Genomic DNA, 26,108 nt, shown 5'->3' on the forward strand with positions numbered 1-26,108 from the left:
CTCTCTTCCTTAGCCCCCCTGCTTCCTCTCAGTAATTATATGAAAGACAGTAGCCATATTTTGGCAAGTAGAGCATTATGATCAACCGAACCACTAAAGTTCCTGCACTGCCCTCCTTTCATCTGCCATAAATGGAGTATCCACCTCCTCCCATTGCAATGCAGTAGGTATCTGTGGAAAGACAGCACAGCAACTACCCCAAACATTTCCGACTGAGCTCAACACTTCTCTCAAGGCTCTTGGCCAAGCAACTAGAAGAAACACCTGCCATCGAGTACAAAATGTATGTTTTATTATTCAGCCTAACCAATACATCACAGAAAGCAAAAACATGACAACTCCATATCAAAAGGATATACAGTATATCTAAGTGTATTTGTTATAGTACCATACCTGCAAAAAATATTAATTCATGTATCTGATCTTCTATAAATTCTGTCGGTGCTCTAAGTGAAAAAAAATGTCTAGTTAACAACACATGAAAGAGAACGTGAACCAAGACTCCTTCTGATGCCCTCAAAGGCACCTCTCTCAAAAAGGTCCTTTTTAATTTTGATTTTTTTTTAATTTTATTTTTTTATGAATTTTGCATCGTTCCTTGAATTACATGTCGAATCTTCTCTGCATCTTTTTCTATAGTTTTATTTTTAGGATCAATCTTGAGAGCTGCTTCATAATCCTGGAGACCTAATATGGACACATTTATAAGAATGTCAGTCATTAACGCAAGAGTGTTTTCCTCTTTAGCAACTAACTGGAAGTAACTGTTCCCAGTCACCTGCGTGAAGTATTGCTCTTGAATTTTGCTGTTGAGCAAGATAGATCAGAACAACAATAGGATTTACTTTTGTCAGTAAACCAAATTTATATCTTGCTTTTATTATTTTTAAAAACATTTTAGTGGAAACATCACTAGTATATATTTTCAGATACCAAAATACGGAAACAGAGACGCTCATTCATTCATACGTGCATATACACACATCAACTATCTGCTTTCTTGCGTGTAAAGACTTTTTGTAGTTTAGGGCTCCTACCTGCAGACAGTCTTGCAGTTGTTGAAAACATGCCATTCAGTTAATAAATAGACAAATGAGCACTTTAGTCCAATCTACATCAGAATCAGTCTAAATTAAAAAATAAGCATACCGGATAGAGGAATTACAGAGGAGGGGAGTGTTCAAAAGTGTTCTGCAGAAGACAGAAAAACAATGACAGAACAAATGTGCATGAAAACAAGAAAAAAAAAAATGCATTAACTGTGAATAAGATAGCTCAAAAAAAAAAAAAAAAGAAAACATAAGCAGAGGAATTAATTAAATAAATTACATAAATCCTCAATTATCTTTTTTTTAATAAGGTTTCCAAGTGAAAATAAAATTGAAAGGAAACAACGAAGAGATTCCTGGGCAGAAAAAGATAAGAACTGGGAAAAGCTCTACATTGACATTTTGAATATTCTTTAGTTTTTATTATAATCTTTCACTTGTAACTTTGCCTTACAAAGCCAACCTGAGAGGGACACGTACTGTCACAAAGATCACACATACCTGATGAAACGACTTGCTGGTCAACACAGATATGTCACTACACAGTTCACGAGCAAATGTTTCAGAAATATTTCAGGTTATTTTAAGTCAGTACATTCTATAGTTGCTAATACTATAAACTCAAAACCAATAAAACATTGCTTCACATGCAAAAGAACTTGTGCAATCTAGTTACACATGAGTTTGCATCCCACATTTGAATGCCTTTCATTTTCTCTACAATAATACCTTCCATGGCCACCAAGTTACCACAGTCAAGTCAGCCATTATGCACAAAAAGAATGACTACCAGCAGACCAAAGGGAAGATACACAACTCACTAAAGCCTTTTCCTCAACAGAGAAGCTAATTTGTATCGCTTTCATGAGGAGTAAAACCAATTTTCCTAAAACATGTGAAAAAAAAGAGTAGAATTGCAATTAGCCAGTAGATTTAAAAAAATAAAATTAAGGTATAAAGGTTCCTAACAAAAAGAAAGATTGCATAGGCTTCCTTTAATATGTCTTTCCTAAAAAAAAATAAAATAAATAAAAAATAAAGACGTGCAGTCTCGTTTTGCTGAACAGAGTTACTTGCTTGTCAGTATTAATCCGTGTGTGTGTGTTCATAAAATCAAAGTCTTACCTTCAGCATATAATTCCAGCTGACAAAAAGCTGTACCACGTCTCACATATGCTTTTACTCGAGCATTCTCATTATCAGGAACAGGTGGTGTCAGCAATTCTAGTGCCTTTACAAATGAAAATAGCAAAAATATATAGAGGTAGATTTTCCATAATTTTCCATAATTCTGGTTTGTTTGTTTCCATTTACACACATACTCTTTTCACTTACTAAGTAACTATTCAAATGTAATTATATGGCTTGTCAATCTCATTGCTAAGATTCCTATCTGCTGTCTCATAGTTTGGTAAATACAGTGTCATTGCCATGGCTAAAAACTCATACATACTATGCTAAGTGTTTATTCAAACAATGTATTTTATTTTCATAAATGATATTGCCTATTATGCTACAAACAAACAAACAAACAAACCACATGTTGCAACACCAGTTACTCTGAAAAAAGGGGAGGGGGTGGCTTCAAGTCTCAAGACTTATTAGTTCAAAAGATAGTAGCTCTGGAATAACTTTCTCCAAATTTTGTCAGCTATCATTTGAGGTCACTCCCCTCTCATTGCACAAGAGAAAAAAAAAAAAAAAAAAGAGAGAGATGCTAATAGGGGTGATCCAGCCCTCCTTTAAAAATATCTGTATTGTTTTTAAAGTGTCTCCGTCCTCACTATCATCACCCTTTCTTTCTTCCCACCAAGCGAAGAACACCACAACATAATACAATGGGTATTTGTGTATATTCTGCACCTTTCCTGCTCAAAATTGTCTTTTTTTTTTTTTTCCCCAAGTGCAGGTATTCCTTTAACATTTTACCAGTAAAAAAATGTGTGCTGATCAATCAGCATCATCATATCAATTCTGAATTTAAAAATTTTGAATTGCACTAATAGTTATTTACAGACCTGCTTGAAACAGAAGCATCACAGTAATAATCACAATCATGTGTAAGAAAACAGTCTGAGAACTTATATATTTATACCTTAGAGGAATCTTCAATGGCTTTGTGTAAATTCCTCAGTTTAAGATGGCAAGCAGCACGATTCAGATACAGTAGTGGAAGCTTATTGTTTAGCCGGACTGCAAGGTTATATGCATTCACAGCTGCAAGATAGTTTCCTGTTGCAAACATTTTGCTAAGTATAAAACAAGTGAAATGTAATTTAATTAAGGTGATGCATCATGAAATAAATACCTACTTATTGTTAACCACAAATTTTTTTTTAAATAGAAATTTTAGCAGCTTGGTCAGTCGTAACTTCTGAGAACAACATAGGTGAAGTTCAGTCAAACTTAATGCTCAGAATATAGCATATCAACACACAACTTTGCAAAAATAGACACTGCCTAAAAGCAATGAAGATCAATAAAAGGTGAATGAACTCCTCTATGCATTCACATGACTGCTTTTTGAAGTGATGTATGTGATTGTGATTGCTTATTTCATTTTAAATAGACCTTCAAATGGAACCTAACTTACTTTCCTTTGTCCTTTAACCAGTCTGGATTCTTCTCCTCTTCTTTTAAGTCTTTCAGCTCAGACAAATCATCACTTATTATTCTTCGAGCTTCTGCTTGTTTATGTAGCCACTTTTAATATATAATGAAAAAGTATTATTTCTGAAGTAAAATTTAAGTTTTCCTTTTGTTTATTCACTCAGTCCTATCAAAAGAGTACTATTTGTCATGTATTTTGGACAGAGAGAAATAGTTAATAATGTAAGACGGAAAGATTTTCCTATTTTCCCCAAATATTTCTATGTGATAAGTAAGGTTACTACATTACTAATACATATTCAATAAAGCTCTTTTAGACACTCTGTAAGCTTCTGTGAGTTTCTTTTTAAGACAGAACTTAACATAAATTAAGTATAAAGAAATTTCAAATCTTGTACTACATGGAATTCAATTAATATTGCAAATTTAAAAACAAAAAAGAAATGAAACTTTATTTACCACAATCACATGTTTGGCGAAAATATACATCTTTAATATATATTTTATTTAAATTAAGATTTAAATAAGACAGTATTCTTTGGCCGTTGAGAATACCGTACAGGTAACATTTTTGACAACTTCCAGAATAAACAGTAATAATTAACAGTCTTGGAAGATAACAGAAGCACCATACTAAAAAGAGAACAATCTCTACCTCCTCCTCTTCTGCTACACGAGATTCTCGTAGGGCTGTAGGAAAAACTCGTGACGTGAAGTTGATTTTAATTGTACCAGAAGATCGAGGAGCTGGTAGTTGCTCTTCCTTTAAGTTTTCTGAAAACATACTACAGGAACCACGACCTACAAAGAGAATTGGGGTACTGGAAATGAAAAATGAAGCAAAAGTGATTTTTTCCTGTTTTTTCTACCAAATTCCTAATTTATTAATTCTGCATGTTAGCAATAAATCTCTAATAATAGCATAGCAAAAGTCTGGACTTTTTCTTTTGAAGAAAAGTTTCAAACAATGTTTATTCTTGCTGTATATCATGCAATCTGTTACTGACTACACTGTCATGAATGAATGTACATTCTGCTTACACCACCATCTCTGTCACTTACATGACTCTCTGTTGGGGCAAGTGAAGTGCAATACAAACAAAACAAGAATGAACAATTTTCTCTTGATCTACTTCACTATTGTCTCTCTGTAGGGCTAAGGCATGGGACAGAGTGAAAGCAGACTGCCTACTTCTATGAAAACTAGTAGTTGGATACCTTAGTGGTAACATGAACTCCACTCTCAGAAACTGTGCAACACACTATTAGAAAGACTTCCTGTTCTACTTTCCTAAAGCCTACTACAAAACTTGCCCGCTTATTTCCAAGGACTTAAATGAGAGCTGAAAAATCACATGGTATTGCTCAACAAATCACAAGAAAATAAAGACACAAAAATAACTGCAAAATAAAAGAATTAACTCAGTACAGTGGACACAAAGATAAATGATGAACTAAAAACATCCAGGAATAACGTTACATCCACACACTGAAGAATGATAAAACACATCCCAATAATACAACCTTTTGTAGGTTTGAGTCTGGTCTTCAAAGTTTCTTCACTAGGAATGTTAGTTTTGTTCATTTTTTCCTTTTTCTTCTCCTTTAGTTGCTCTACTTCTTCATGTAGTTGCCCTTCTTTTTGTACCTTCCTTTGATTCTCAACATCTTTCAGCTGATCTTTCCATAACTCCAACTCCTTAGTGACTTTCTGCTTCTCCTGTTCTTTCAGCTCTTCAATTCTTTTTCTTTCTGCTTCTTCTAGCTGTTTGAAATATAAAACTGAGATATGTAGCATCCAATAATAAGAGAACTGAGTAAAAGATACCGTTATTTTCCCAGTTTCACTTCCTAAGTGCATCTTCACCATTAGTATGATCTCAAAAGCAGAGTTATGAAAGACACTTAAAAATAGTTAGGAAAGATTTCTAATTAGCTTTTAAAAGAAGTCACAAGTTTTAACTATTTTACTACCACTATGTAGGTGTATGGTCCCAGAACAGTCAAAAATAAAGTTTTATTTATATTTTGAAGAATACAATCCACAAATAAACCTTTGGTAGGTTTTCCTGTTATCTCCAGAGTTCAGTTTGGTTCACCACAGAAAAGCATGCTGTTCACATACCTTCTTTATTATGAAAAAATCATTTTATTTTATTTTTTAAATCTACTTGGACTGTTTTATTATACTTGATGATAAAGCTCTTCCTGCCTCTGCTTCAATAATGATAATGATTACTTTAGTAAGAGAGGTAGGAAGTGCCTTCTGATGAGGCCCTAATTACCAGCAATTCTAGAAGATGACACTTTACTGTTCATTAACCAAACTTTTACTTCAATATCCTAGCTATATTTCAACTGTGGAATATACAGAAATGTGAACATATACCTTCATTTTAATGCATTATTTCTTCTGTCTACTTCTCTTTGGAATTATTACATACAGGGAATAGATATAGCCTTTCAGCTGAGAAAGTTATTAATTGCAAATTATTTTTTGTCGAAATTGCATATGCAATCTTAGAAGTTCATTGCATACCTTTAAAAGTTCATTTAAACACAAATGAAGTTACCAGAGTTTTAATATACATTTAAGGAAAAAAGGTTCTTAGAATACACACAAAATGCAGAACAACAAAAATACCACATACAAAAAATAACAGCAGTGAACACCTGATATAGAACAACAATGAATAAATAAGTTTTTATATATCCACGTTTTTGTAAGCAACAAATGACCAAACACTTGTGCTGTTGCAGAGGCTACAGAAGATTAATATTTTGCTACATTATTATTGTCTCCTTTCAACTGATGAAAATCTGAATTCCTCACCAATATTTTTCATGATTAATATTAATGTAAAATGACAACTTCTTATATTTTTTCTATATCATTTTTATATGTGGTAGTAGATACGTTTTAAGTGCAAATTAAAAGTAAGATTCTCTACTGCTGTAATAAAAATTAGTACTTCTTACATTTTTAAGGTACACTTAAAGCAGCTGCCCGATTCATTGGCAATTAATTATGTTTACATGTATGATAGAGATTTTTCCAAATTTACCTTCATTGTGGCCTCCAAAGCATATTTTTTATGTTCTCGTTTTGTAACTTTTTTTGCTTCTGTCTCCTCTTTTGCCTTTTCATGGGCTTTTAGAACAGCATTCTCTCTCAGATATTGCAGTTTCTCCTTACTAGCTTAAAACAAACAAAAATATTTCAGAAACATAGGCCCAAAGTTTTACTGTTACATACCACATTCATAAAAACAGAAATCCTCTTTCCACTTTATCTAAGAAAATGTAACTTCTCAAAATCCACAAAGCACACTTTATCAAGTCCATCTCTTAAAAAGAAAATCTAAGATTCGTTTAAACACTCAATGTAAGTTTTATTTGAAACTTTGTTTTGTGCTCACTATAACGTTCTCACGTTCCTTCTTAAAAAAAATAAAGTAGAAGAGAACAGACAATGAGCAATACAATTTAATTTAGCTTGAACTGTAAAGTAAGAGCACTTTTTTTTTTCCTCCAAAACTGCCTTTTCTAGTAGTTTCTCTCTTTTCAGTACTTCAGCGCTTCAACTCCAACAGTTGGTTTTGAAGGTCAGTGTGAAACTAGTAAAACCACAGAGAGCACCTGCAATTTCTTATGAAGGAGCTAGAGGTAATTCAGAATAATTACATCCCCAACTGACACCGTAGTTTTCAGTGCCAGATCAGAGTTCATAGGCTTTCTGAAAATTACTGATACACACAAAAAGCCATGAAGGTAAAGGTAATATTTTTCTAGACTAAATAATATAGCTGGAAGAGCAGTAAAGCTAGTATTCTGGCACCTTATTTTTCACAAGCTTACCATTCTCTAGAGTTAGGGATTCCCACATGCCCACTTCCTTTTTATACAAAGTGAAGAAAACAATTCCATTTCCAATCTTCGCTGTGCTGTTTGTGTCATCAATAGGAGCGTATAAGATGGCTTCAAATAAGAAGGGAGGAACGCTTACCTACAGAAACATAATTAATGAGCATGTACTAATACTTAAATTTGTAATGAATTACCATACAGCCAAAATACTCGGTGCAAGCATACAGCAAACCTCAGGAAACACATGCTACCGACAAGGCTGATTTGCCGAGTGTGCCATACCAAGATTTTAGCTCCTATTAGAGCAAATAAGAGATGGAAACAGTTTGTTTTCCTGTAGACCTCCACTTCGTGATTATGTGGATAGCATGAACAGCTGCGTCTAGGGAAGCCCCACCTTGAGGTAGCGCTCGGTGCAGAAGATGTTGGCGGCGGTGACCCGCACGCCGGGCACGGGCAGCGAGAGGAAGACGGCGGAGCCGCTCTGCCGCCAGCTGTGCCCCCGCAGCCACACCGGCATGGCGCCCGCAGCGCCCGTTGCTAGGGAGGAGCAGGAGGGGGAGGGGGCGGAGCGCTGCCGGGGCTCTGAGGGAGCGCTTCCGCCTCCCCCTCACCGCCCGCGGGGGCCGCAGGCAGGCGCCCCGCAGCCTCAGCCAATGGCACGCCGGGGGGAGCGGGGCGCGGCGCACGCTGGGAGTTGTGGTCCCCGGGGCCAGCAGGGCTCCCGTCACCCCCTCCATGCCCCCTGGCCGCGGGGCCGTGAGGCACCAAGTTTAAAAGCAGGCGCGCCTGGTAAGGTTGCTGACGTGTCACAGCGAAGATTCAGTTCTCATATTTTATTAGCCGTATTCCAAAGGAGCGAGCAAATAGTAGCAGTTAGGATTAAGATCTAACTGTAGTTCTTCATCAGTACAACATACGGATAGGTATCAAAGGTTTAAAGACTCTTTCCGAGGAAGAAAGCCACAATAACCAATATGATCGATATGATCTGACCAATATGGACAGTCTCCAGCTCCCTTCACCCAGACCAGTATCATCTGGGTCTGGCTTCAGACCTGGTATCATCAACAGGAATCGGAATCAAATTCCATATTCCCAGAGTATTCAAAAGTATCTGAGGAAAAAGATTTAATCGGAAGTCAAAATACTTTAGGAATTTTTTGGCACATGTAACCTTCAAAAAAAAAAAAAAAAACTTACTGTTTTAAAATTATGGTATTGAAACATTGGATAGAATGATTATAATGTAACAGCAATTCCAAATCCCCTACCGCTCCAGAACGCAGCTGTGGTGATCCCCAACACATTCATCAGTTTTGTAGAGTCCACTCACGAATATGTCTTACACTTGTGGAGTGCTGGCCTTCTGCTTTGGTCATCCACGTGTTGTTTTTAGTTTAATCACAGAGAATATACTGAAATGAAGCAGCTTAGTATTTATTCCTGCCAGCAGTAAGACATTACACATACACAATTTACAATATAGGCCACAGGTACATTTACCAGTATTTGATCTTCTTAAGTTACACAAAATAGCTTCAGTACGTTTTGTTTTTTTTTAAACAAACAAACAAACAAACAAACAAAAACCACTCCAATCCCCCTTCCCCATGTTGTATTGATATGCATCTACAAAACCAGCACCTGTGTCAGAGACGTTCCACATTGATAGCTTGCTTGGACAAATGACTGAGCTCTTGCTGTGACACTTGCAAAATAAACTAGAAGAGAGGTCCGTTCAGGATCTTTCTTCTGCTGTTACTACTTTATCAGTCAAAAGTGCAAGAAGCTTTGTAGTGAGAGAAAGGAAGAGATTAAACGTTCCCTAGAAAAACTTTAAATTCCTATTTCCTGTGTTCTGAAGGATGGAGACTTCTATTCCCATCAAATCTTACTAATATTGCTCTGGAGCTTCTAGTTCCTAATATATTCATATCTTCCAGGAGGTTATTTTATTCTTAATGGCTTTGGAGGCTTAAAAAAGTATCTTTGTAGTACTCTGCATTTCCTTACCTAATTTGTTTAATAATCCCCCCCTCCCCGCAAAATTCTTCCCCATTTTATTAATTGGAATAAATAATTATTTGCATAATGTCTTCCCAAAAGCAATAAATAAATAAATAAATAAATATCAAATCTATTCAGGCAAATGATGACTAAGCCTTCCTTCAAGAAATAACAGGATTCATGGTGCAAGACCTTTTCTAATCTGCTTTGAAGTTAATTCAGATTAATGCCTCTAGAGAACAGCAGACTTCTCTAATAGAGGCAGAAGCTGCCTTTTTTGATCTTACAGTTTCTTGCAGGATTATGCCCAATCCAAATGTGTTCTCACAGGCAAAACATTTCAAGAGTTAACTTACACATTGCATCATCTTCATAAATCGGAAGGCAATTTCCCCAGACAAACACACACACACACAAAATCTTTATTTTAAAAGAAACTGAAACCGGACAACAGAAAGCAACACAGTTACATGCAGCGCTGGACAAAAATCTACCATACACATTTTCCAAGAACACTTGATTCAGATTTTTATAATTGTTCTCCTAAATGGGTCAAGTACCACATCATTATTAAAAAAATAATGTCAACAACCTTGATTAGTTCATATTTTGCACTGCTTGGATGGCAGTAGATAGGTAACTTGCTTTTTTTTATAAACTCGTTTTTTGAAAAAAAATTTCTCTCTGAAAGGAAAATATGAACAAAAAAGTCCAAGTCAGATGGCCCTTAAAGAACACAGAATCTGCTCTAGAGGCCATATACAAAGGCTTGGAGGATACACTGTCTTTCAAGTAAAAATCCCTCAATTACTACACATTTCAGACAAAAAAAATAAGAAAAGAACAAATACATTAAGAGTTTGCCCCCCTCAAGTTACATGGAAATTCAGATTTAGACCATCCTTTAGCAGATGATGAGTCTCCAGGTATAAAGGCAACACCTCTCATGCCTCCAACCCTGACCTGTTTTCAATACAGCAATTCCTGAAATACAGTGAGCATACCTCTGAGGAAAAAGGTTGGGCTGGATCAAAAATTATTCTGAGATACAGTTTGATCGTGAAAAGGATAATTCATCCTGTACAGTAAACAATACAAAAACAGGTGCTCCATATGGTCTTGGTGCAAGTTCCCTGGTTCAGAAATGGCTAAGGGCAACATTGAATACTTTAAGCTATAGGCAGCACCTCTAAGGGGCTGAACACCATTCAGAATTTATTATCTCAGAAGTGATGACACACAACACTAGGGCACTAAAGAGACCCTTTATTTCCATATAAAGCAACAAGAAATCAGAGGCATTCCATACAAAGAAGTGAATGTGCATAACTCAGTACGTAGTGTAGGACAGTTATATTGCCTTGAAAGTTCTGCTAAGTACACTTAATTTTCCAATTTTAAGGAAGAGTCTATTCTAATATAGAAAGCTTCAGACAAAACTTAAGTCATTGCAGAATAACTTCGAAGTACATCCAGTTCTACATCTTCCTGCATATATCTAATCACATCCAATAGATTAAAAAAAATAAATCATGTTTTGTAATCCAAGTAAAGAGCGTCAGAATAGGATTTTCACACCCATGAGCTTACCACCTACATGTTCACCCATTTGTCAGTGGATACCGTCAAGGAATTCATGCTAATAGTTACAGCAACAGGAGGACAACGCACGTAAGTGCAGCATGTTGTGAAATGTCGCCTGTTTTAATTATCATGAACTGCTACCATCTATCATACCTCATTCTATGCAAGATACCAGGCCAGCTACCAATCCATAAACAATAATGTATCACATACTTCATAGAGTAGCTTAAAACACATCATGGTATGAAATAATTTGTATTACATAGTAATTTAATCCCTTGCCACAGGGTTAATGTTGGACAAAGTCTGGAAACTTTTTTCCAATTTGAATTACATACATTAACTTTGCCACACACCACAGCACTAATGCATGTATTACTTTAGACATGCTCTAATTTAAAATTGAAACAAAAAAGTTGTTGCAAAAATACATGTCACCAATGTGGAACACATTCAAGATTGTATAAAAGTACTGAACTGATATTCCCAAAACAGGTATATTTAAGCAGTACATAAGGAAAGATTAGTTTTAATATGAAACAGTCATTTAAGTCACATACAACATGATAAGAAGCATGACTTCCTCTTTTAATAATGTTACACCAATACTTTTACTGGCAGGCAATGTTTATATATAAAATGAAAGGGACATATTTAATGCAGATGTGTTATTGTATTAAGTTGGAATAAAGACAAATGTTGAAGAGGTGCTACATTTGAACACCGTTGATTTTGTAAAAATCTCAAACCATAAAAAGCATTTTGCTTATAAACAGAGGCCCAGAACTGCAAAAGCTCTGAAATATTCTTGACTTCGTGCATGCAGTTCCACTGACTTCATCACATACTTGAAGCTAAGTCTGAAAAATGTACTTACAAAATTGGTTCTTAGACAAAAAAAAAGTCACAAAGTATATTCATTTTTGAGGAGCCCCCAGCATTATATTTTTGTTTTAAACAGAGAAAAACCTTATCACTTTTGTCTCCTTTTTCTGAAGATTTCAAATAATAATTAGCCTCTAAACACCCTTCAGAAATAAGCATCAGTCCAGTCCTCTGATAGAAGAAACTGAGGCACAAACTGCCAACCTGTTTGTCTCAAGTTTTCAAAGCAATCAGTGAACCAGCCAGAAACCAGATTTGTGATACCTGCTCTCTAGCCTATACACACCCTAACAGCAATGAAGTACTTCAAAGAGAACATTATTTTTTTTTCCTTGTTTAAAACTGATCTATGGCAAAAACTAAGTATTAAGGGCAATTTAGGCCAATTTACACCTAGTTATTTCAGCCTAGGGAAAAAAAGAAAAGGAAAAAAAAAAAAAACAAAAAACATTTCCAGCAGTATAGGCTGCATTTCTGAACGTGATAAGGTATTTAAAAAGGACTCAGGCCTTCCCCACAAAATGTTAAGGTTTGTAAGACTTACAAAATCTTTGCGATATTTTGGTGTGCAGCACCAGTAGTCTAAATCACTAATAATGAAAGAATCACATGATAGTTCAATACAAATTGTTTCATGTAGAGTATTACAAAAAACCTCACCTATTCTAACCAGCCCTCCCCCCCTTCTATAACTAATTTCTAATTCTAACCAGCTGACATTTTCCTAGTACTTTACTAATAAAACATGATTTTTGTTTTCCCTGTGCATACTTAAACTACTACTAGTCAATACATGCAGAGAAAAACAAAGTATAACTCTCTAGGTAAAAAGTCCAGGTATGCCAAGAGCATATCAATAGGGTAAATATATTGGCCAGATGACTTTCTGAGATCCTAATCAGTCCTGTCTCTGTGATCAGTATGATAACAAGTTCGATTTTGTTGCTTGTTATTATTTTTCTTTGTTTTTGAACTGTCATTTGCTAATGCCTTGAATTTGCAGGTTAATCCACACCGAAAATTCAGTGGGTTACAAGCCCAACATGGCACCAGTTTAGAGAAAATGAAATAATCTGTTACAGTAAGTTTCACAGATATATGATTTAAAGGATCATAAAATTATATTCCAGTAGAAGTTTAGAATTTAAATACAGTGTTCTTACAATGTCTTGCTAACTTATATACAAAACACTTGCCTAACTTGAAACAGGATTGAGGGAAGAGATTTCAAGAATTACATGGCTATTTTAAGTACCTCTGCTCCAAAATGTTAAAATATTAACTGGACATCTGAGAATAACTGCCCAAACATCTCACAGTTGGAAGGGCATTGTGAACTGCCTACTTGGATAACAATATCATCACAGGAGCTTCTATTGAACTTTCAGTCACTGAGCAAAGTTTTCATTTTGTTTACGTTGCTCTAAGTCTGAGCTAGCTCCACAAACTTCACAGTATAAACTGGTGCAGAGATTTGATTTGTTCCTCTAGGAAACAATTTATCTGAACAAAGTTTGGTTTAATTCCTACTTTAGCTACCACAAGTAAATTTGAACAGTCAGTCAGTCATTAGGAAATCTACTGAAGATGACAACTCTTGTAACACAGGTTGTTTTTCTGTTGTTGTTTTTATTTGCCTTGTTTGGTTGGTTTTACCATCACACCTCTAACAACACAAGACGAAGTTTAGTCTCTGTTCTACATAAAACAAATAGTGCTGGAAACAGGAGCTCTGGATCTGCCTTACACCTTCTTTACATCACAGTACAAGAAATCCTCAAGATATGAACTGTCATTTACACTTTGAACATGAGAGGCATTTGATGAGAGGCATTACAGAAAAGGAGAGCAACGCTACACTTCTCCAGTAAAAAGGTATAAAAATATTTTCAGTATTAAAATAAAAGGACAGTTGTGCACATCTGTGGAGTATCTTCCCAGGACAGTACTGCAGCAGAGCCCATTTAAAAATCAACACAATGGTGAAGTAGCAGACAGGCCTTATTTTTCAGTCATTTGCATAACTTACCATAAAAAGAGCCTTTAAATATAGCTGCTTATATTCTACATAGGCTCCTACACCACACATATCCTACACCATTCATCACCACAGATCTGAACGCCTTCTGTTACATTAAGGAAACTGATCAGTACCTGTAATGTTTGGCTTATGATCTAGTTTTCAAACAATCACCAATTAAGTTCCCAGCACAGTGGTGAGTATTACAAACAGACTGTTGTTACAGTACCACCTTTTATTAAGTTAAAATAACATTTTTCTCTATAGAAACACTGATTTTCAATTGCATATGCATCTTTAGCACCCTGCTAAGGCCCAAGTGTTCAAGGCTAGATGTTTCCCCACATTAAAAAAATAAAAAAAAGGAGTGGGGGTATTTCCGAAATCAAGAATAAGATCAAATTATCCATATAAAAAGCGAATTCTTACAATCAATCGTGAAGCTCTAGTGCCATTCATACTTATCAGTAGGATCTCAAGTTTAGAAAAAATGCTAAATTTCTGCTTGCTAGCTCCTGATGTGAGCTAAACTCACCTGACGTGAGAGTTGTATTTGTCTTCATCCTAGATTTTCTGTCCTCATGAAGTTGCAAGACTGGCTGAGGCAGTGGTGGGAATTCAGTGTTATGACTTTGCTGGTGAAATTGTCTTGTAGTTCAGAGTCTGTGCTAAGCACATTCCGTTGCCTCACATCCTTCTTCTTGCCAAGTGGACTGTGTAAGCTCAGGGTGACCGAGCAGGCTCTATCTGAAAGCCCTAGGAGATGGGCAGAACTTACCCTGTGTAAATTCCTTCTCAATCTTCAGGCAGCACTGAGTCTGGAGACTAGAACTACCAATAAGACAGGATAAACGAGAGGTGCACAACTGCACAGGGACTATATCCTAATATATGTGCTTAAGATAAACTAAGTAAGGTTACATATGCAACCCTAGTTTTGGTATTCTCTAGATTTAAAGCACTGGACTTTGTAAACTCGATCTAACTTGTTCCAATGTAATCATAGTTTGTAACCATCTCCAATACTGCAAGACCTAGTAAGAGCCTACAGCAAGCAAGTATTTGCTGAGAAGAGATCATTGCCTTTTGAAGAAAATACCACGTAAGACTTCGTGGGTTTCACTGTGTTACTAAGCATGAAATCATTGATTTTAGAATCATGTTAATGCTCTACTGCAAAAATAATAAAAAGAACATATGAAATCCCCTGTATTTATTCTAAAATTAAAAACTTTTAGCACTGCACATTCCTCCATGCCATCTCCACTATAACCAAAGAAAAGATAGCAAGAATATCAGTAATGGACATTCACCAAAAAAATAAACAAAATGCAATGGGTACTTGCACACATTGTACCATTAAAACCAAGTATTACATGCTAGTGTTCGGTAACATGTTAATGCTAGCAAATGAGAGGCTCTTCATACAGGCACATTTTTGCCTTCAATAAAGTTGTCAATGCACATTCTACTTCTGATCAGTTGTCAGTTATGTTTTACAGTTTAATCAGAAACAAGAAGTATTCCACCCTGTAAAATATTTGCACACATAAAACTAGGAGTACAAAAGCTGAGATGGAACTGAGCAAAAACAGACTGGGGGGAAAAAAAGATGATAGCAATCAAACACAACCGATTGTCTGCAGAAAGTGAAGTACCCAATTTGCAACCAAATCTTCGGAGCAAGTATTTCAACCACGACCAATTTATGTTGTTAGCCATCCGTATTCAGTGCGGGTGGTCCTGCAGTCTCTCTTGTGCGCATTAGCTGGACGTCTTTGTCAGCCATACATGTATCACAGCCCCACACTGCTGATGCTTCTGCTGTAAGAAGGCCATACGCTGACTCAGTCATGCCTGTACAGATTCGATGAAACCATTTTTGACAAGAGGCTTCACACAGGATGGCATCCTGGTCATCGTTAACTTCATGTGTACAGATTCCACATGGATAGACGGGCTCAGAGGACGAGTGACCATGACGACTGGGATGAAGGGGAGTTTTGCTGCTCTTTTCAGAATTGCATCCTTCAGCGGTACCTCGAGGCTGGCGGGACTTACTCTGCGTCCCATTTGAATGGCCAGCATTGGTGTTATCAGCGCTATTGGAATGGCTATTATCCTGATTTACCACATTGTTTCGTGTGACATTCTTTAGGTCACTGTTACCTTGACTCACAATGTCCTCTGTCCTGTGATGATGCTGATGAGCAGCAGTGTTCTGGCTGGATGCTTTGCTTGCACCTTGATTAAAGTCTTGCTTTTGTGCTGATGATTTTGCCTGGCTGTAAGTGTTTGGCGGAGGAACAAAAGAATGGTTCGATTCTAGCTGAGAATTTGGGAAATTTGGATTGTTTCCAGGACCAAAGTTAGATGGCACATCAGGGTGAGGTATCTGTCCAGAATGGCCAAAGTTCTCACCAGGATTTGGTCTGAAATGCTGACCAGGCATACTGACATTTTGATTTATCTGACCACTGCTATACGGTGGTTGATTCCCAAAACCTGGGTTATCGTGTGGGCCAAAGCTGAAAGAGTGGGGTCGGCTAAAACCCATTCCCACAGGGTTTTGAGGAAGGGGGTGTGGTTGGTTTCTGAGGGAGTAAGAACCACCATATGGCGAGGACACTCTGGGCAGCATGTGAGGTGGCATTCTGAAAGTGTTATAGCCTCCAAAGCCAGGATAACCGGGATTACTAAAATACGGATTTCCTGAAGGAAGTGGTTTATAAGACACAGAATTATAGTTGTCATCAAATGGATTTGCAGCTACAAGGTGGTCAGAGCTTGGATTCGGCGGTGGAGCATATTCAGATGGAGGTGGAAATGATGATCCCTAAAAATATTTTAAATACAACATTTAAATTAGTTTTACTATGTCCCTGCAAGGGAGACCAACCACAAGGTCCCGGATTAGCAGCACTACTGCTAAAAGAACAGTTCAGCTGTTGTGTACAGCTCACCCACTGTACCCTGCCAGGCTAGCTGAAATTTCAGTGGGGGAGAGGAGAGAAGATTTAGGGCTCCAAATGACAAAGTGGTTTAAAGTAATCTCAGTGTTGTTTCAGGAACTGTGCAGTTGCACAACCATGCTTCTGAAAACACTACTTAATGCGTGACTTCCCCCCCCCCCCCCTTCACCTTCTACTTAAGAAAAGCAACAGTACAGAAAGACATGTTGCATTCAAACACATGCACAACTTGTTCCAAGTGCTGAAGAACAGATTTAGAGTATTTTCTTAGTTTCATTTTGGGTACAGTTTACTGAATACACATCTTTTAAGACACCCCACTTTTAGGAGAGTATACAAACCTAAAATACCAATGTTACTATAATCCTAAAAAAAATAATAAACAAAACAACTGTGGAGAACACAGAATATAGAAAATTCCTATACACAGACTCCTATGTATCAGTGGAGTCCCTTAAGAGCATCCAGTGATTGTGGTCTATCTCAAGTATTGTCAGTAAGTAAAAAAATACAAGGATTCCTGGTTACAAAGCAAAAATCAAGCATCTAATAGAGCCCAGGGGCAGCTCAAATGTCATTGAATATTGAATTTCATTCTAGACCAGCCTGTGAGAACACCTAGCTAGTTCACCCTCACCTCAACTCTTTGTGCTAGCTGCTTTCAGAAAACACAGCCTCATACTCATAAACTAAGACTGAACAGATCTTCCCCCAGTCCAAATTTCTGCTGTCCATCAAGTTTTGAGCCTGGTAAGAAAAAGAAACTAATCTGCCCCCCCCGCAGTTATTGCCACTCCAGAACACAAGAAAAAACTCCAACAGTAGAGAGATCTAAAACCCTGAAATTAGCTGGATATTTCTCAGAGTAGGTTCAGCCATGGCTACTTGAAAAGAAAACAGGAATTAAGAAAAACAAAGCCCCATCTCAACGGATTCTGGATAGGCCAAACAAGAAGTGATTTTTTGACCTGTATAAATACAGTTACTCTCATTGGACAGTAAAAATGTAACAGATACTCTCACTCCACGCTGAATAAACACACAAAGAAAAATTCTGCACTACAGATACCTAATTGCTTTAGATGTTTTGTATTCAGGCTTCCTTTTCTGGTAAGAGAAACTATATAGAAATGCCAGTTTGCAAGGATTCACTGAAAAGGAGCCAAACCTGCCTGATAACTTTTGCTTGAAAACCACTTGGGGAATATGCCAAGAGTTTGGTCAAAGCATTAACAAACTGCACTGATACACTGGCCCACAAACCTACATGTATAGGAATAAGAGGAAGAAGAAAATTAGTCTCATCACAACTACTCGTGCTGTGCAGATTCTACCAATGGCTACAAAGTCATTAAGAGAAAGCCTGTCTTAGAATCAAATACATATGGCAAAACACAAGTCGTTGCAGTCTCACTGCGCTCCTTCCTTTGTAGGACTTCAGTAACCTGAAGAGACCTAAAGTAACTTCAGTGAGAGTAACCAGTATGATGAAGTTCCGTGAAGGTAGCAAAGGAATGAAGATTCCTGCTTCACAGTACAACTAGAATATTTTGTATGCTATTTGTGGGAATAGACTGATATTCTGAACAGAGCAAGACAGTTGTTCCAGCAAACAACATCTGAGTATTAACAAATCAAAAGAATCAAAGGGAATTTACCTGTGTATTTGCTTTGCGCTTTTTCTTATCAGGGCTTCCGAGTTGTACTCCTGGTCCTCCTAACCCATCCAATCCACTGTCACCACCTACAAAATTTCAATCAGGGCAATTCTGCATTAGTTTTCTTAGACATATGCCTCTGCCTGCCATAGCAAGAGATATCTGTCACAAATCATGAACTTGCATTAATTCCGGTGCCCTACATTGTAAATCCTCAGGAAGCAAATACCTGGAGGTAAAAGTTAGCATACCTCGCACACAGCTACCTGACTCTATTACTACTCGAATATCCCATTCATGCTCCTTACAGTCTGAATAAAGCTTTCCGTTTATTTTATATTTATCAGTCCCTTGGTTCTTCATATTTCTGCTTCACCAGTCAGAAGTATTTGTTTGCATAAAGCATAAAACTTCTTCAAGAACTGCTTAAAGCCATGCTAATATTCACATCCTATTTAACTTACACAGACACGGCATTTATCAAACTCACTGTATCGCCACACAACAGTACCTTACAATATGCCATGAAAGAAAAAGCAAACAGCAGTAGATGTGTGAATGAAAGCCACTGGAAACGTGCCATATTGTTTAGACAGATCTCCAGTTTTTCAGATCTGAATTTCTCTAAATGCAAGACTTAATCAAAAAGACACCTGCCAAAAACGAGAGAGGCTCTAGGTGAAACTGCCTTATTCTGCAGAAATCTTGTAGTATAATTGAGCACGGCTGCTCTGGCACAAATAGAAGTAAAGACTGTTCATGTCATTGATCACCTGATTCCACTCCGAGCAATACAAAGAGATATCTGTACTTCACCTGGCACTCATCTCTGCCTCAAGAGTGGGACAAGCTCTCAAAGCTGTATAAATTATGGCTTTCATTTCTAGAACTCTACTGTAGACAAAAAGACTGTAGTCAAAAAAGAAAAGATTCTAGCAGATTCCTTATTACCCCAGTAGGTTTGCCTTCCTGGGGTTCAATGGATCTGCCAGCATTTGGGAACGCAAAGGTGACCACGAGCCAAAGTATAGTAATTGCTTTCAGGTGACACAAAAGCAACACATTTCAATATTTTTACATTAAGAAGCTCTACGCTACTTCATTTTTTCCCAGACTCATTAGGATTGTTTACTTAAATAAAAATAAAATAAAAAGATAACAACAGTATGGAACAGTAAGACCGGGGCAATCCAGGATGAAAAAAATTGCTGTTATTTGTTTAAAACTCAAATTCAGAACACAAGTCAAACTTAATCAAGATGCAGGCATATAGCTGAACACATGGGTTTGTCTTCATCACCAAAGGCAACCTGAAGATAACTGCGAATTATGAATAGCATTATGCAAAGCAGCATAATGTGTGACATTACACCAGCCCCGCATTAGGCAAGTATTCCCGGCAGACAGCTACACCAGCTTTAGGACTGCAGTAACATAACACAAAATCTCCCACATAGGAAAGAATTAGATCTACTGTACACAAACAAAAATATCCAGTAGTTATTTCAATACCTCTAGTCAAAGGAGGCCTGTAACCATCCTCTGCAATAACTTTTCACATGGAGCACTTCCTTTCTTTTTCTCCTACACCCTGCCTTCCCTCTACCCCCAGCACTTTTTTTGACCTAAGAGGTTTCAGGAAACTACCAGTCCTACCTCAAATAAAAACTGAATCCTGCTTGGGCTCTAATAAGTTCTTTTTGGCTTTGTGACTGCAGAAATTTCATCTCATTTTTTCATATATGTAATTTCCAAAACATTTCATCATTCATATGGTATGAAATTGGGCATCCCAAACCTACACCTATCATTACTGGCAAATTTTAAGTCTGAATTTCAGAGACTAGGGCATGAAGTCATGATCATGTTCCCAAAATACACTCATGCTTAAGCAGAACACATGCTGGTACAACCAATCATCAGAACAACTGGGGATTACTCTGGAAAAAAAAAATCCTTACTGCCTTGGTTTAGAATATAAAATCCTGCATACACTTGGCAAGCAATGAAGCACTGCAACCGCATGACTTGTGGATACTAAATGATCACAGCATAAAGTTTATATAAAGTTGACAAATGTCCTTGAAATTCCAATCCTATAAGTCATCTTCTTGATAAACTACTTGCTCAAAACTGTCTCTGCATTTCCCATCAGCTTCTTCTTCTCCTGCATTCTTACACGCTTAGCATACATTTCAGTGGGAGACTGTACTGTGGCCACCCTTCCTCCTAACTGCATAAGATAAACTCCTCTTCATGGTCCCACACTCTCAATATATAAACAGTGTTAACTGCTGATAGCAAAATGTTACAAACATCCAGATATCTTTTAACTAACTTCAACAAGTAGCAGCACAGCAATTACTAGAGTCTACAATCAAGTAGATAACTGTGGACCATACAAGAGTGCGGCTTTGTTTTAGAGAAGCTACAACTATATAAAACTGCATACAAGTTCCCTCTCCGGGACCTCGTTTTTCAACAACTTACGCATATAAGCCTTAGAATTCTAATAAGAGAAATTGGTGAGTAAGCTCCACCAATTTCCACGGGGGTTACTCACATGGGTAAAGCCAGTCATTTGCCTAGGTTTGCAGGACTGAGTCCTACGGCTGGAAGCGTACAAAGCTTTTGCATTTTCAGTTCTCGCTGTGTGAGGCCAATGATTTAATTTAGCCCCACAACTTTACATTTTCCCTGTGGATTTCATAATGATTTAATTTATCCATGAAAGGAAACTGAATGTTAGTCCTAGCATACCTCCAAAAAAAGAGTGAATAAGGGTCATTTTCATGCAGCCAAAATAAACTTTGCTGAAAGTCACTTCTGGTACCTGCCACACAGGCTTTTCATTAAAACGCGTACTGAGCATCTTGGACATTGTGATATTTGCACTAAGGGTGAAAGAAAAATCATTTCACCTTCTGAGACTAATTTTGCAGGAAAAATTACAATCCTTTTGACTGGGACACCACATACGTGGATGGATTTAGAGAGATAAATACACATCTGATAACTATTTCCCTCTTACATTATAGATGAAATGTATTTCAGCATGTATTCAGCAACATATCTGCATTTGAGCAGCGCAGAAGTAGTAAATCCCACATTCCCATTGACTTCACACACAAGACAGACGCTTTCAATGTTAATCAGGAGAACCGCAACTTGCAGTTTTGTCTGCACCTTCAGAGATTATGATTTTTATGTATAATTTATGCCATACTTAACATACTGCAAATACACTATGGAGTAGTTCCACGGTCACTGACAAGCCTCTGCCTAGCTTTTCACAGGATAGATGCTACAGTCTTTAAACAGCGCTCGAAGTAAGAAGGTTTTCCCAAGTATTAGAAATGACTGAATATAGTTTCCGTTATGGACAGAAAACTGAAAAGAGTCAAATTTCAACCAGATTTGGTGAGCCTATTCTGTGGCCCTGATCCCGTGAACAGTTGTGATATTAAGCAGTAATCGCGTGGAGCTCAGCGGGTAACTCCGGCACATGAAACTGTTCAGGCTTAAATATTTGCAGAATCAGGGCTTGAGAGCGGAGCCTAATGAATCCCAGTCCCCTTTGTAACACTGCTGCATATTTTCAATCTCCCATTCTCAAGGTTGCAACCCAGCTGTTACTACGGCAGTTTCAGAGAAGCGACCTGTAAATCGGCGACAACGTGGAGAGCAGAATCCCACCTTTCCCCACTTACTCACCCGCATAAAGCCTAAAACGCCAGGAACAATAGAATTCCAGGGGCAACGCAGGAGGGGAAGAAAAGAGAAGCAAGAAATGCCATCCAGAATCATTTTGCCATGCTTTTCCCCCAACTCCGCGACTCCACCACCTCCCGTGATTTCACTGCGAGCCGCATTCCTGCTTTTCAGGGCTCCCAGGATCCAAGCGCCGCTCCGCCAGGAGATGTGCCGCTGCCCTGAAGTCAGTCGCGCAGCCCAACTCGGAGGGGATATCGCGTTTCCACCCTTCTCCTGGCGCATTTCAAAGAAACGCGTCCTCAAACCTCGCCGAGAGCCGCACAGCGGGACTGCTAACGGGGGCAGAGCCCGGAGGGGGCTCGCTCCGCTCCCCAGCGAGCCGAAAACAAAACCCCGGCTAACACCGACCGCGCCGGCAAGGTCGGGGCAGGGGAGCGCAGACCCGAGGGCGATTCACGGGCTCTCGCCCGGACGTGTGGCACCGCCGCCGCCTCCCCTCGCGGCACGGGGACGCGGGCTGCATACTAATGGGCAGCGGCACCGCACGGCCGCCAGCCCGCCCGCCTCCCGCCGCGGGGCAGCGCGGCGCTGCTCGGGGCTGCCGGCGCCTCGCCAGGCCCGGAGGCTGCGGGAGCCCGCGGGGCAGGGCCGGGCCCCGCCGTGCAAACTTAGCGCGGCTCCCGCCCGGCCCCGGCCTCAGCCCCGGCCCCGGCCCCGGCGCCGTGAGGGAGCCGCGGGCGGCGCGGCGCGGCCCGGGGCTGGGGGCCGGGCGGTCGGGGCCGGGGCCGGGGCGCGCATCCCGGTCCCCCCCCCTGACGGGAGTTAGGCCCCGCTGGGCGCCCCCCGCCGTACCTCGGGATCTCTTCAGCGCGATGGGGTCCTTCTCCTGTTCCGCTGACATTACAGACAGCGGCGCATGGCTCCCAGGCGGCAGGAATCGGGGCTCTTTGATGCTGCCTCCGCCGCCGCCGCCGGCCCGCACCCCGCCCCCTCCGCCTCCGCCTCCTCCTCCGCCGCCGCCGCCGCCGCCCCCGCCCGGCGCTGCCGTAACCGCCGCCCGCTCGGCGGAGCCGCCGGACTTTGCAAAGTTTGGCAGCGGGGGGGGCTCCGCCGCGGCGAGCAGCGGGGCTGCGGCCACCCCCCCCCCCGGGGCAGCCGCCGCCGGGACGGGCTCCGCGCCAACGGGAGGGGCGGCGAAGCGGGCGCGCGGCCGTTGGGACCGTTGGGACCGTTAGGGCCGGGGTGGGGGGGGCACAGCGGGGGGCTCCTGCCCTGACTCCCCCTCAGCGCCACCCCCGTCCCGCTCCGTGCGGGGTCCCTCCAGCAGCGCCTCCGACCCCCTGGGAAGGGCGAGCTGCCAGGTGAGTGCTGGGGGAACCGTGTGTGCGCCCTGCCTCTGCCACCGCGCCGCCAAAATGGCAGGGGGACAGGGCTGCTGGAGCTGGAGCCCTCGTCCGTGAGCAAAACTACCGAGTAACTGCACTAAATAAATCCTGAGTGATGGTTTATCTTCCCTTAATTAGGGTAAGGACACCAGCAGGTCAGTAGGGGTTTTGCTGACATACCTGAATACATTCGTGACACTTCGCAGCACCTAGCAGTGCTCTTCGTTTACACAGCTTCTTGTCAGACGCGCAGTTTGTACTTCACGGTATTTGGAACACGTTTGGGGAGCGCAGGAAGGAGCGATGGTTGTGTAAAGGATAACGTGTCGGTGCTGCTACTCTTGCGATGTCTCTGTTCTTACATTTTGTGTTTCTAACTAAATAAAGTTATTCAGTTTTTACATCAGTTTCTGTCCTTCCCTAGACATCGTTTTTATCTGTCCACAGTCTTTGCTTTGCAGCGATCCCGGAATGCACGTACCTTGAGGTACAGCACATTGCCACCGTCCTCATGGGATCCTCTGGTTAATTTTGTGTAATCTTGCTGAAGAGAAGCATGGCTTGTTATTAGCAAGGTGGGTGTGAGCTACTCTATATTTGGAGGAAAATGTCTTATCTGTGAAGAGATTTGCATTTTCTGTGATGGAGCTCGCTGTAGGCCTGGATGATTCTCCCAGGACTGCATGAGCTTTTGTGCAAGGCTGCCTTGTAATAGCATGTAGACTGTAATTACGGATGCGCAGATTGATGTCACTGAGTCTATAAAGGTTCCTAGGGGATGATTGTCTGCATCAGAAATGTGAGCAGGGAATTCAGATTTTAACCCAGTGCTCTAATTGCAAAAAAATTGTCTGTTTTGCTGTTCATCCAAATTCAGCTTTAACTTGTGCTCAGGATTTTAGTGAGCAATCTGTAAGAATCCTATTGGACCAACTGTACACTTCTAAACCTTCATGCAAAATGGCTGAGACAGTGTCTGAAAAGGAATTAATTCACAGGTTCAGGGACCTACACCAGCATCTCAGCCATTCCAAAAGTCTGAAAACTCTGGTCACACACTGTTGACCAGCTAAGTGCCTTGCTGCTCATTAGTTATCTTTAAAATTACTCCACCATTTCATCCACCCAAAGGCTGTCATTAATTAATAAAACTCAGAGGCACCTAATAGGTAACCTCCAATACTCAGGTAGAGGTTTCCAAGAAAAGAGAGATGAGTTCTCTGTTGAAGTGCGTAACAGCAGAATGAGAAATTCAATTCTGCTGAATTTATAAAAAAATAAACAGAAACAGGGGAGGTTCCAACAGGATGTGAAGGGGGCAAATGCTATTATTAGGCTAAGCAGGCATAGGGACTAAAAACAAAATAACTTGTAGAATTGTTTTCAAGACCCAATTGGGCAAAGCCCAGAGCAGCTTGGTCTGAGTTCAGTGTTAACTTTGCTTTGCGCAGGAGGTTGGGGTCAAGGTCAAGACCTCCCCAGGTCCCTTCCAGCCTGAATGATTCTGTTATTCTGAATTTATGTTATTCTGTTTAACAATAATAAACCAAACAAAAAGGTCTTGTCTACTGCCAGAGTACTCGTGTGTGAACAAATACTATTTAATACTTTACAACTCACCCCAGCGGTTGAGAAGGGTAGCTTTGGTGAAGTAGCAGTAGCTTCAATCACGAGACATCAAGCCTAAAAGCATTACTGAATATAAATAGAGGAGCTCATTTTGGTAACATCTAAGTCCCTTTCCTTCAGAATTGACTTCAAAAAGAAGGGTACTAAAATAGTCCTTCTGTACAAACTACCAGTAGGTAAAGAATGTTCTTTTGCTAATCATTGGCATGTCATATGAATGCTGCACTGCACTATCAGGAGAGAAATATCTCAGTGAGACATGGATCCACAACAGGGTTAATGTCTAAATGCTTTTTACTACATCCTTCACGTGTATGTACTGTGTACCTCCGGACAAATAGAGTTGAGTAGAAGCCCATTTTGACAACATATGAATGTATACAAGTGTGCTAATGGAAAAAAAAAAATAACACCAAAGAGAAGTTTACTGACACTTAAGGAAATGAAAAAAAAATTAAAAAAAGTGAAAGAAACGTTCTGTTTGACTTTATGGGGGCCAAGACTTCATCCCAGAGTAATAAAATTAGAAAGAAAAAAAAAAAAAAAAGAGCATGATATCAGAAGGAAAAACAAAAAGCTGGAAGCTGGCTGAATTGTGAAACTCTACCACTTCCAGTACAAGGGTCAAATACAAAACTTTTCCTCTCATGCAAGTTATAAAACAAAACAGATAGAGCTTTCTGTCCAGTTACCCTAATTCATCAGCTCATGCACCTGAAGTCAGG

At 39.6% G+C, this 26,108-nt stretch overlaps 2 protein-coding genes across 2 annotated transcripts; both read right to left on the minus strand.

Moving 5' to 3' along the window:
- Positions 1–572: 572 nt before the first annotated feature.
- DNAAF4 (dynein axonemal assembly factor 4) lies at positions 573–8,056 on the minus strand. The gene is made up of 9 exons (XM_032195118.1): positions 7,924–8,056; positions 7,518–7,665; positions 6,725–6,858; positions 5,184–5,424; positions 4,315–4,460; positions 3,643–3,752; positions 3,145–3,298; positions 2,175–2,280; positions 573–687 (listed from the first exon to the last, which is right to left on the minus strand). The coding sequence occupies exons 1-9, from the start codon at positions 8,044–8,046 to the stop codon at positions 578–580; spliced, it is 1,272 nt and encodes a 423-aa protein (XP_032051009.1). The 5' UTR covers positions 8,047–8,056; the 3' UTR covers positions 573–577.
- Positions 8,057–12,489: 4,433 nt separating this feature from the next.
- PYGO1 (pygopus family PHD finger 1) lies at positions 12,490–23,321 on the minus strand. Its single transcript, XM_032195117.1, has 3 exons — positions 23,222–23,321; positions 18,656–18,741; positions 12,490–16,861 (listed from the first exon to the last, which is right to left on the minus strand). Exons 1-3 carry the CDS (start codon positions 23,268–23,270, stop codon positions 15,740–15,742), a joined length of 1,257 nt encoding a protein of 418 aa, XP_032051008.1. The 5' UTR covers positions 23,271–23,321; the 3' UTR covers positions 12,490–15,739.
- Positions 23,322–26,108: the final 2,787 nt, after the last annotated feature.

Source organism: Aythya fuligula, chromosome 11 (genome assembly GCF_009819795.1).
Source record: "Aythya fuligula isolate bAytFul2 chromosome 11, bAytFul2.pri, whole genome shotgun sequence".
In the NCBI taxonomy this organism is placed as follows: Eukaryota; Metazoa; Chordata; class Aves; order Anseriformes; family Anatidae; genus Aythya; species Aythya fuligula.

Excerpts from the sequence above, each read along its gene's own strand:
- DNAAF4 (XM_032195118.1), bottom strand. The coding sequence starts at position 8,046 with ATGCCGGTGTGGCTGCGGGGGCACAGCTGGCGGCAGAGCGGCTCCGCC. Across the intron at positions 6,859-7,517 it reads ATCCCTAACTCTAGAGAATG|CTAGTAAGGAGAAACTGCAA; the intron begins GTAAGCTTGTGA and ends GTTTGTTTTAAG. Across the intron at positions 3,753-4,314 it reads GTGTAGCAGAAGAGGAGGAG|TGGCTACATAAACAAGCAGA; the intron begins GTAGAGATTGTT and ends ATATATTAAAAG.
- PYGO1 (XM_032195117.1), bottom strand. The coding sequence starts at position 23,270 with ATGTCAGCGGAACAGGAGAAGGACCCCATCGCGCTGAAGAGATCCCGA. Across the intron at positions 18,742-23,221 it reads CGCGCTGAAGAGATCCCGAG|GTGGTGACAGTGGATTGGAT; the intron begins GTACGGCGGGGG and ends GAAATTTTGTAG. Across the intron at positions 16,862-18,655 it reads AGCGCAAAGCAAATACACAG|GGATCATCATTTCCACCTCC; the intron begins GTAAATTCCCTT and ends AAATATTTTTAG.